This window comes from Cebidichthys violaceus, unplaced genomic scaffold (assembly GCF_023349555.1).
Source record: "Cebidichthys violaceus isolate CVI_PGR_0920_01 unplaced genomic scaffold, fCebVio1.0.p SCAF_10, whole genome shotgun sequence".
NCBI classification, from domain to species: Eukaryota; Metazoa; Chordata; class Actinopteri; order Perciformes; family Stichaeidae; genus Cebidichthys; species Cebidichthys violaceus.
The window spans coordinates 7,882,221-7,894,206 of NW_027176263.1; the positions used below are offsets into that span (position 1 = coordinate 7,882,221).

The 11,986-nt window shown below is 39.1% G+C and overlaps 1 protein-coding gene across 1 annotated transcript in view; it reads right to left on the reverse strand.

The window, feature by feature from the left end:
• The window catches only part of eys (eyes shut homolog), a 156,582-nt gene extending 147,191 nt beyond the window's left edge, over positions 1–9,391 (reverse strand). The window contains exons 1-4 of the mRNA XM_068723996.1: positions 8,647–9,391; positions 6,860–6,976; positions 2,010–2,206; positions 1,055–1,182 (exon numbers count right to left, since the gene is read on the reverse strand). Coding sequence (XP_068580097.1) covers positions 1,055–1,182; positions 2,010–2,206; positions 6,860–6,976; positions 8,647–9,391 — 1,187 coding nt within the window. The remainder of the gene's footprint in view (positions 1–1,054; positions 1,183–2,009; positions 2,207–6,859; positions 6,977–8,646) is intronic.
• Between the last annotated feature and the right edge of the window lie 2,595 nt (positions 9,392–11,986).

The window sequence follows — 11,986 nt, forward strand, 5'->3', positions numbered from 1 at the left end:
CCAAGATCAGGATTTATGTGTTGAGTATTTAAGACTTGTGATCTATTACAGTATAATAACTGGATTTAAAAGACATCAGCTGTGAGGTAGAGTTGAGACCTCAAAAGCAGAGCCTTATTCACATGAATTCCCTTTCTCATCAATGTAGTAGACCTGAAACCATTTTCATATAAATCCCAATAGTGAGTCACCACAAAACATTTCTATCTTGTCAAGACAATTTTAATTCAGTTAAGTTAAGTTGACCAGTGTCATTTTTTATCTAAAGATGGATGTGGCATTTTATTTTTCACTTCTAAAAAAAACACAAGAAAAGACCAACTTCCAAACCGTGCCTGCAGCACTTTGTCCCAAACACATTAGTTCCTACTCAAGACATAATTATTTTTTAAAAAGTACATATTTTCATTTCATAGTCACATAATTTCCCAAAAAATCTGTAAAGTGTTGTTTTTAGAAAATGTTACTTAAATTGGAGTAAATAGTGCACTTTTGTTGGGGACTATTTTCAGTTGTGGATTTATACACATTTGTTGTGCATGTCAGCTGCAGGACTATTTATTCTATTTTATTGTTGTTTATTATGTATTTATTTATTTATCTGTGCTGTTTTAATCTTGCTCGGTGACGCACTTATGGCTGCATGACTGTATGAAAAGTGCCATATAAAGAAAGTTAAGTTGAGTTGATGTATGATTGACTTAAAATAACAGTTTCCATGACAAGTCATCCAGTATAACTCACTGTTGTTTTTAATAGGCTTTTCTTATAGTTTTTGGTCAATAATGGAGGTCTATGGCACAAAGGAATAAACTAGGCTACACAGAACAAACTCATTGTTGGCCTTTACATGGGATTAGTTGGCAATATGATATAGAATATGAGATATATAGAATCACCAGCCTACAATGAGGCTTGAGGTCTGCCAGACATGTACGTATTAGTCCAAGAGCTTGTAAGTGAAATGTAAATCCTAATCACATTGAATGACATTTCAGTCATCTAGAAAGGAGGAATGAGAGTGGCCTCTATTAGATTCCTGAATGCGTTTTACCTGCAGATATAATCATTTCCCCTGGACACACAGGTGGCATTGTGAAGACATGGTGATGGGCTGCACAGGTTCTGCTGCATCCTGCATGCTGGGACCACATTACCATCTGCACAGACACATTCAGAGGCCTGCATACAGAGGCAAAACAAACCAGGTCACCTGGCAGCTTGGGAAAACAGGGTTAGATTACACAAACGGTACATAAGATCACTAACTGTAGGAACATTATCAAGAAAAGAGCATTTCGCTGTGAGCATATTGTGACTTGACTGACTCACATTATTATTTGTTACTGATCTCTACAATTATATTTAATCGAATCCAAGTAGGCAAGTAAATAATGGGTTTTATATATGTTTTAATATGAGTTCTAGAAACCACAAGAGGCTAATAAATGCTAATGGTGATGTAATTCAAAGTTAATGAGATTTGAATTTCACATTAAGCGTCTAGAAATAAATATCTACGTCAAGCTGCAGCAAGATCAGGCATTATGTTGATAAATGTCCCTTTTAGTCTGCTCTACTCTGGTTTTCTTAGGTTAGCTGTGAATGTGCAGTGCATTTGGCAAACTGTAATGAACAAAACAAAGGTCAAGGAAAGACAATTAAACTATTATTGTATTCTCTCTTGTGCATCCTCGAGAACATTAGAAACACTACTGCCTTAGCAAAATGTTAGACCACGATAGCATTTCCAATGAAAGTTGAAAATGGCAGAAGGCGTTTAATGAGAGACATTTCAAACTGGCACTTAAACATGTGCTGGGTCATTCAATCAAAATACTAGAGGATGCAAACACCCTGGGCTCATCTTCAGCAGGAAATATTAATTGCTGTTGCAGCCTTCAGAATGAAGCCATTTGATCGTGTTTCAAAACTATATTCATTTTCATGTGGCATTTCTTGTTTATCTCCCACTGAGATAAAACAAATAAGGAAAATTAAATCCTCACATGCTCCCCTGCAGTGCAAATTCGTTTCTCCTGACATGCGTATGACATGCAATCGAAGACAACTGTAGAGTCGCAGTAGACGCCCCCAAATCTTTCTGGACAATGACAGACAAATCCTTTGAGGCTTTCTTCACATACGCCACCATTTCTGCATGGATTTGGATCACAGGGGGCTTTCCTCTTCTCACAAGGTGGGCCTGGAAAACAGACAGCACAAAATTACAGCACTTTTATTCAGATTGTATTAACATCTAGAAACTATAATGTATAAAAGCCTGGTGTTCTTTGCACAGCAGACGTGCACATTCTACTAAAAACTATTAAACCCCAAGCGGTGAACATGGAAAGTAACATGGCACATGTATGAAATCGCTTCAAAGCTGTTTGACCAAGTTTATGCCTGAGGAGACATGACTGACATGACTATAATCCATGGGGGAAGGGGTGACTGACTATCAATAATCACACAGGATGGAGGCATGTGCAGGACCACTAATTTAATTGTGACAAGCACAATTAAACTAAAAGGCAAGATCAACTGTAAACAGCATCATTGCTGTCAGGCTGCTATGGTGGCCTATGATTGATGATATACTATAGAGCCTAATTGCCCATTTCAGAAACCTTCCCACTGAAGCCAACAATTCACACCAACTGGAAAATAAGCAAAACCAGCAAGATGTTATCCTGCACATGTATATAGAAAAGACAAAGAAACCTCACTAAAGTTACCTCAGAGTTCTTTAGTTCATGGTACAGTACAGGATTGTTGTGCCAGACTAGTTATTATTAGAAAAGCACAATTTATCTTTACCCAGTTCACTTCAGGGAAACCAAAATCGTAGTTAAGACTAAAGCAAATATTCCGAACAGCTAACAAAATCAATCATTAGGTTCACCTAAAAATGCATGGTTTTCTCCCAAAGCAATAAACAGGGAGTTGAGTGTGTGCCTTGTGTTTTTCCTGCTTAATGCTTGTGAGGCAAAACTGCCTCAATCTCAGGGTGTTGCGTTTCATGCTGTGAGCGTGTGTATTCAAGTTTGTGCTTGTGCAACAACACAGGAGGGCCGGTCGGTCTGCAGCTGCCATCCCGTGCAGTCAGGTCTACTGTAGCATTAATATAAATGAGCATTTGGGTCTGGACCGTAATCAGGAACGGCAGTTGTTTGATGGTACAGTAAACACTGAGAACACAACAAGCAACATTAGAAAGTAATATGCGGTTCAAACCTGTGGCAGTTTTTAGGGAAAATAGTTTGCAATTATACACGTTATTTTTTGTCAATTTGCATCATATTTGATTTGTTCTTGTTTAATTCATCTCATTCCATCTCAACAGATTTTTTTTCCCATTTGTATGGTCTTTTTATGCTGTCCTTATACATGTCACCACCTTCTCTGTGCTTAAAAGTTGCCACTAATAAACAAGTTAAACATGACAAATGTTGCAGTCATCATTATTGCTGCTTCCGCCACAATATTATTATCATTATTCCGATAATCATTGACAATTGTACTACTCTTGTAGCATACTGTACTGTGATATGCAACACTTTGGTATACATTGATTTAAAATATGGACTGAAATAATGAATCAGTTTGTGCAGACAGATAACACAAGAGTTCCCACCGTGGAAGGTGTACTATTTCGATTATGTAATCCAAAAGAAATAAGTTGATACCGCTGTGCCAAGTACAGTAATAAAAGGAAAGTCATCATCAGTATGTAGAAATGATTTTCATGGTGGATTTTCACTGAACTGTATACTAAGTAGTCAGTGCTGCAGCCCGTTTCATAAGCATCTTCCGAGATAAAGTACTTCTGAACTAAGCTGTAGCCAGTAGTTTTCTAAATACTGCAGGACCACAACACTTTCACCAGCAGCAGCATAACCAGAGTCATGGTAATGCCGGAGTGACATTGTATGCAAAGGATAAAATTAGACTGAATTCCCTGCAGGTTCAAGGTGAATAAAATTTGATGTTATTCCCTCGTGAGGGTTTTCATTTTTGTGTTCTTCACAAGGTGCCTACACATTTATCTTTCCAGTGACTCTTTCTGTGCATATTTTCTTTAATCCCCCTGCTGATACGAGTGCTCATGTCCCAGAGGCTCCTCATAGCCTCCTCTGTGGGCATCAATCTTACTGTATACAACTTCAGGGCGTGCTTCTTCCTTAAACTCATTTTCCACCAGATATTGAGTTTTCATGAGCGGTCCAAATGCAAACTACTATATGTTTAGGAACACTTCCATCAGTTACAAACATTCATGACATAAAATGGTTGCAGCACTCTCAGCACTCAAGATGGAATCTCCTAATATGTGATGAATTTGGTTAAGGTCATGCATGGTTTAATATATTTGTTTTTGTTTTGTTTAATGATCATTTGTATTTGTGCTGGCATTTATGTCTACCACCAATCTGTTCATCTCAAAATCATCCCTTATTATTGCTGTGATTATTAACGGCAGAAATCTAATATACATAAAGAAAGAACATTGTGTCACTGTTTAATTAAATTGTTTAACAAGGGTAATGGGTACATATATTATCCAAATTAAACCTTAAAAAAAAAACATATTACTACCAACAAGATTGAAAAAACAATTAACACCTTATACCAAATGGAAAATGGCCTATAAAGATGGTAATACCTCGCAACAAATACCTGAGAGATAGTCCAAAGGAGAGTCAAATCAAAAGAAAATCTCATTTGAAACGTCCCATGAGTTCGGCTCATTATTCTGTGCGCATAGACTTTGGCCTATGAGGGCAGCCGGCACTGGAGCAGCCACTAACTTCCAGTTGATTAATGAGGCAACTGCAGCAGGGAGGTAGAGGAAGCACAAGCTCCACAGAACTCCCAAGAAGCTGATGGGACAGCAGGACACCATGACTATGCTAAAGCACCCAGTGGAGTCTGCTTACTTGAGAGAGCAGCGGCAATTAAAGCAAATTAGATAAAAGCTGCAAAGGCAGAGGGTGCATGTGAGTAACCAATTTATTTCTGATGTGAATTATATGAATTATCCATTTAACATCAGACGAGGGTGTTCTTTGAAATGCCACCTGTTTGGTTTGGTTTTAGAAATATGTCCCATTATATCAGTTATTTACTGCAAATGGCATTTCTTCTTTCTCAGCTATATGCTAGTACATCATGTCAGAAAACATCTTTAAAGTAGTTCAAGAAATTGTTTTCATCAATAAACCGGTGCTGAGGCTGAGAAAATTCTTTGACATTTACAAACTTTTTAAGGCCATGGGCCATAGACTTTTGTCAGATGTAAGTATGGAATAATTATTTCAAAGTTTATATGAGATTACTTTGACATACTATCTGTATGTGTCTTTGACAATAAACAAATATAAAGTCTTTCTGGAATATACATGTCCTTTATCTAATTATTAACATCCAGCATTCATCTGGCATTCACGACATAAAAGAGCATGAGGGCAAAGTGTTATTGTTCCCTTTAAAGATTCAGAGAATTATCTTGTAATCTTCTCTTTTAAGTGTTAAATACATTCAGAGTTGCTCTCGGAGGCGTCTTATACTACCCTTCACCCCCTGTACTGTACTTTCTTCATCTTCTGTATTCGACTGAAAAAAGGATGCCAGCATTGGCAATAACCTTGAAATCACTTCTTCGAAAATAATAAGCTGAAAGCATGGGCTGGACTCGAAAAGGCAAAGCTATGACACTTCAAGAAAGCTGCCAGGACAAATTGTGCTCCAAACAAAACAATGAATCAATGTGAGGAGCCACCTGGAGTTTTTACTCCAGAAAGTTCAATGCAGGCTAGTTTTACAGCAGACAATGATATCCAGGGCAACCGAAGGAGTATCCAGGTCTTGTAACCCACTTGTGTTTGATACCCATTAACCTAACTGTAAGTTACTGGAGCAAATGAGGCTCATTACCTAAATCATGGCTGAAGCGGCAATGTCTCATAAACAAGCTCACCGGATCACAATTGCCACCCAACGCTTGCATACGAGCCCTCAAGCAACTTGCCTATATCACATGGCAATCAACACAATTTGGCTGCTAATGGAAAACACGTTACATTTGTGTCCGATACCCTTTTGGAAATTATTCATGTGAAGAAGCTGATCAGACCATCAAAACCATGAGCATGACACATAGTGATTTATACAGAATTCAGTAGAAATGAGAAAGAATAGAAATCTAATGATGAACACTACCATACTTCTTCTGAGACCAGGCTATATTAAGTGATGAAAGATAAAAAATATATTAATGTTTTAGCCAAGCCATACTTTTTTTTTTAAGCTCACAGATGGCGACCAATATCAAAAGGTCTGATTTAATATGCTTAGCAGAAACACTACACAATAAATTACATTTTAATTGATTGCAGTAAACCTTTGTTTTACCAACTGCAACACGCTCAGTTAGCCAGCAGTTTAGCACTGGCTTTTTACGACCACATCGTAACGTGAGGTGAGGTATTTGATTAAAGGTGGCCGCTTCATATATTATGATGACAAATCTAACATTGTAGGACCAGGTTTGAAGCCCATGAGGAAATGCTGATCTTTAAAAGATATATGACTTCTCAGTTTTCTGCTTTGACCTTTTCCACAGATAGTTGCCCCTTCGAGGCAAATGACATGGTTGTGCAAATGAAACTGGGATGCAGCAAAATCTCGCCCACTGCCTTTTGTAAATAGCATGAAGAAAAACGGATTGTCTGTCTATGAGTCGCCTCGCAGGGATCAAAGCTGTACAATTATGTTCAAATATTGTGTTTTTATTGTCAAAGTCAGACAATCCATCTATATTACAAAAACAACAAGCTGAAAAAGAGCTGCTTACCAGAGAATCCTGTGTCACAGATGCATTTGAAGGAGGCAGGCGACCCTTGAACGCATGTCCCATTTTCACAAATTCTGTCACAGTTTTCTTTTCCAACGACTTCAGAGCAGTTGACGCCTAAAACAAATGGCAAGTCAGTTGTCTACAACACAGAAATACACAGATAAAAAGATGTGCCTGGGTTATGAAGTTTACAAAACGATTGCTGATGCTATTTATTTGACTTTCTAATATCAGTGCTATAGATAACACTGCTGCACAGAGTACACAATGGCAGTAAAGACATTCAGAAAGAAGTCGTTCAGAATGCAAATTGCTTCAATATTAATTCTGTTTGCATTAGATGCGAGTGTTTGGGTTCATGCCAAACAACGTTAACTTTATGTGTCCAATAAACATAATTGAGAAAATAGCTTGCGTTGCATTTTAAGTTATTTTTATATTATTTAATTTACTCTCAACTAATTTGAGAGTAACATTTTGAAAAATGCATCAATCAGATTACACAAAACATACAAATTATGGGTTTCTCCAGGGAGATAGAGTTCTTCATGCAGACATAACTCAGCACATTAAATGAATTCTGATTTAAAGCAGTTTCACTGCACACTGCATTTCACAGATAGGTAAACATTTTTATATCTATTTTAAAGAAGTTAAGAGAGCTTAACCATTGGGAACAGTGGGTTTTGTCTAAAGATGCACGAATCAAAAGGCTACCTGGAAACCTACTGGTTGTTGACCAGTGACCGGCCAATGAATCTCATATAGAAACACTCATCCACGCCTTCATCGCCTCTCGACTGGACTACTGCAACAGCATCCTGTACGGCTCACCCACCAAAATCATCAACAAACTTCAATACATCCAGAACTCTGCTGCCCGTCTGCTCTCCCACTCCCGTACCAGAGACCACATCACCCCGGACTTCCAAAACCTCCACTGGCTCTCCATACAGCAAAGAATCCACTTCAAGATTCTCCTGATCACATACAAAGCCCTTCACAACCTCGCCCCTTCATACCTTTCATACCTCCTGCACCGTCACACTCCCAACCTCAGATCCGCCGACGCCAACCTCCTCACCCCCCCTACTCAGTCCAAACATCGGACCTGGGGGGACAGGGCCTTCTCCATCGCTGCCCCCTCCCTCTGGAACTCCCTCCCCCAACACCTCAGACATTCTCCCTCACTTGTCACTTTCAAAACTGCACTTAAAACTCACCTGTTCAAATCTGCTTTTAACCTGTAAAGTCAGTTATGTGTGTTTTCTTTCTTTCTTTTCATGTTGTTCCTTATTGTTATGATTTTGTTCTTATTATAAACACTTTTAATGTTTTGGTTTTTTTACCATGCAAAGTGTCTTTGAGTGCCTTTTAAAGCGCTATATAAATAAAATGTATTATTATTATATATCCTGTAAAATTTATACACATGTGCCTCATGATGGTTTTACATCGCACACACAGTGGCACAGAGAGCAACATCATCACCGCCACACACACACACACACACACACACACACACACACACACACACACACACACACACACACACACACACACACACACACACACACACGTCGTCAGATTGGAAGTTCTTCTGTGAGTAAAGAAGACAAAGCTGCAACTTCTAACACCTGCAAGTCCAAAATAAGCTCTTGATCAAAATAAGCTCTTGATGAACAACCTTGAAAACATTTAGAACAGCTGACAGTCAGACTTTATTAAAAAAAAGGAATAGGACAAGAAAATTGCACTCAGAGCATACCTACTTTTGTCCTTACCTGTAAAATGTGGAGGACACAGACATGTATATGTTCTGTGGTTGGGATCGGTGGATCCATTGCTCAAACAGACTCCTTTGTTTTCACAAGGGTTATCCAAACAACCATCAGACTTTTCACAAAACCTCCCGGAGTAGTGGTGGCGGCATAGACAGCGGTATGCATCTTCCCACAGGCCTGTTTGACAAACACCGCTCCCCGAACAAAGTCGCAGCAGAGGAGACCCCTGACAAAGTTGCGTTTTAACAAACACATTGAGCCGTAAGCCAAGCTTGCACAGCTGCGTGTCTCCCTCATGCAGAGCGATGAAGTAATGACGACCCGGGACGAGCCACTTAGCCTCAACATGCTCACTTCCATTTAGATTGTGGGGGAAAAGAAACTGATCTTTCATCTGTCCAGTTGTTGAACAGCTCTCAAAGCTGTCTTTTGAAACATTGAGGAGTCTGATGCCATAAGACGTCAGTGTTTCATCAGCAGACATCAACAGTTTGTCTCCATGTTGCAGCTGAAGAGGGCATATCTGTGGGAAGTTGATAGGTGTCGCAGTAGACTCCTCTCCCCCTTGAGAATCCCAACATTCGGAAACGCTCCTACAGATGTTTCCTACGAGTGCCCAATTCATTTGGATTGTGTGTTGCTTAGGGTGCCATTCAAGTGAAGCTTTTCTGTTGCAAACTGTTTGGCAGTGGATCAGATGGACAGCCACAAAGACGGCGATCATGTGAAACAATGATGTCCCCATGTTTCCCCTCTCTTACTATTTAATACAAATCAATCTGGGACTCAACATATGTCATCTGTAGAATGATTGAGGCAAATGTGTTGTATTATACTTCATGAGATGCTGCTCCGCGTACTCCAAGAAGTCCACATGATTAGTAATGACCTGAGGAAAACAAAGATTGTGATTAATGATTTGCAAAAGGAAGTAGATTCTAGTTCTACAAAACATATGTTTGTCTAATATAAGTTATTTCTACAGATCAAAACTTCATGAAGTAGAATTACCGCTTTGCGGTCATATTCCTCCTTCAACCACTCAAGGTGCTCCCAGGCTCTTGAACTCCCTCCCACCCCCATCCCATCTCAAGACCCATCTTCCGACTTTGAGTTCTTGGCAAGCGGTATATAAATTACATGTTTTACTATCATTAATGAACTTGGACCTCTGACCACCAAATTGTAATCAGCACAAGTGAATGTTTGAATTTGTAGAAATTGCCGTTCCTGAGATGCTGAGTTCACGAGAATGGGACAGACAAACCAAGCTTATGCCTCTGGCCACGGCTGCTGCCGGTGCGGAGGCAGAAGAACGCGACCGCACGGCAATCATGCATACTTTGCTTCATTGTAACAAATAGACTTCAGCGAGTCTAGCTGAGCTGCCATAATCATATGCGGTGCTGCTGACCACCAAGTGTGTCACAGCAGCTTCGGCCTCCCTGAGGTTTCTACAGAGAGTGACAATGTCAGATAAAATATTCTCTCTTCCCTGCCGGTGCCTGATACCTCAATGTCATGCAGTGAGATGAGTTAAAGCAGACAGCATTGTCTTTTTCCCTCAGGCCCTTTTCATCCATGCGCAAGAGATAAAACAACAAAGTAGAGAAGCCTCACTGCAAGACAAAAACTCTGCTCCTTGATCAGCTCACAAGGGCTGATATGAATAACTGCATGGTGATAAGTAATAAAACGCTGAATATGGAACAACAATATCAATAAAGAGGGAGTGATAAAGTGAATGAGATTGCAAGTATTGTCATGAGGGCTGTGTGGGCACCCATTCAACCTCATTTACATGAGATGAGTTTGAATATCGTGTCTCACAAGCTGAAGAAAAAAATAATTAAATTCAAATAAAAACATGTAACTGGTTTATGTATGTAGTTTTTGAAGGATATTCATTATTACCAGCAATGGAGGAATAAAAAGTATAATAGTAGTTTATCTATTTTTGGTTTAACTTACTGTCTTTAATCTTGAACAGCACATCAGCTGACCTGATCCTACTCAGGTGGCAACCTCCAGTTCTGCCAAGTTAAGCCGATGCAGAAGTGTCTTAAAACTTGCATTTTCTTTACTGGCCAGCAGGGGACGACTCTTCTGTTCGCAAAATGAAGTCAGATTGTATAGAACTCTATGAGAATATAACTCTACTTCTTACTTGATTTATTAGCTCAGTAAACATTGTAAACATGAGTTTATGGCCTCAAACGCTAGTTTGAAGTCTTTTTCTATACAGCATGATATTCTTTTAGAAAAATTATGGTCCATTTAGAGTCAAATAGACCATAAAAGGGAGTATGCTTTAGGGCGGGCTTACTGTGATTGACAGGTCGCTGCTGATAACAGAGCCGTATCCGGCGTCACTACGTCACACCTCCGCATTCCAAATATGGTAAATTCCATTCATCGGTTGCCAAAAAAAAACAACATAGCAACGGTCGTATCCCAAGATGGGGATGGCGAATTATATGACGTAATATGTCACAAGATCATAACCAAACATAAATGTGATTATAACATCAAAAAAACTAAGACAAACACCTGATTCTAATATGACCCCAACAATAACAGCTAGAAGAGTTTCTGCAGCTGCGGGTAGTAATGATGTAGCAGTGGTGTTGACTGACATCAGTTGCTCATTACCAGTAATGTGATAATGGCCGGAGTTCATGACTGGTAGCCTACCACAGATGGATATTGGACTTTTATAGTAGCTGCCACAATTCAATAATACATGGCATAGTAATATATATATATATATATATATATATATATATATATATATATATATATATATATATATATATATATATATATATATATATATATAAAATACAACAATGCGCTTATTTTCACATCATCTACCAAACACAACAAGACCTTGGTCAACACGACAGCAAGTCTGTCCCACCAAGATCTGTAATCCAAAGTTGGAGCGCAGAGACAGCTGGGATAAAAAGACCATCTTATATCAACACGCATGTGACATCGAACTGGCAACGTCCACGAGCATCATGAGGAATGGATCGATGCTGGAGGAAGCGCTGTAGCAAGGGGAAAAAAAATCAGGAGGAAATACTGCCCTTTCTTTTGTCCTCGATTTCCACATATGCAGCAGGAAGCAAAACACATGGCCTAGTGATTTAAATTCTGGTCAATATATTTGATCCCAATATGAATTTTTCACAACAACCTCTAATGCAATTTGGTTTAGTACAATCCAGCGTGAGATATTCAGAGGCTGCTTCGACCGTTTGCATGATGAATGCAATTTAGACCCTTAAGCACATTCATCCTTCATAACTGTGCAGTGGTTCAAATTCATTTAATC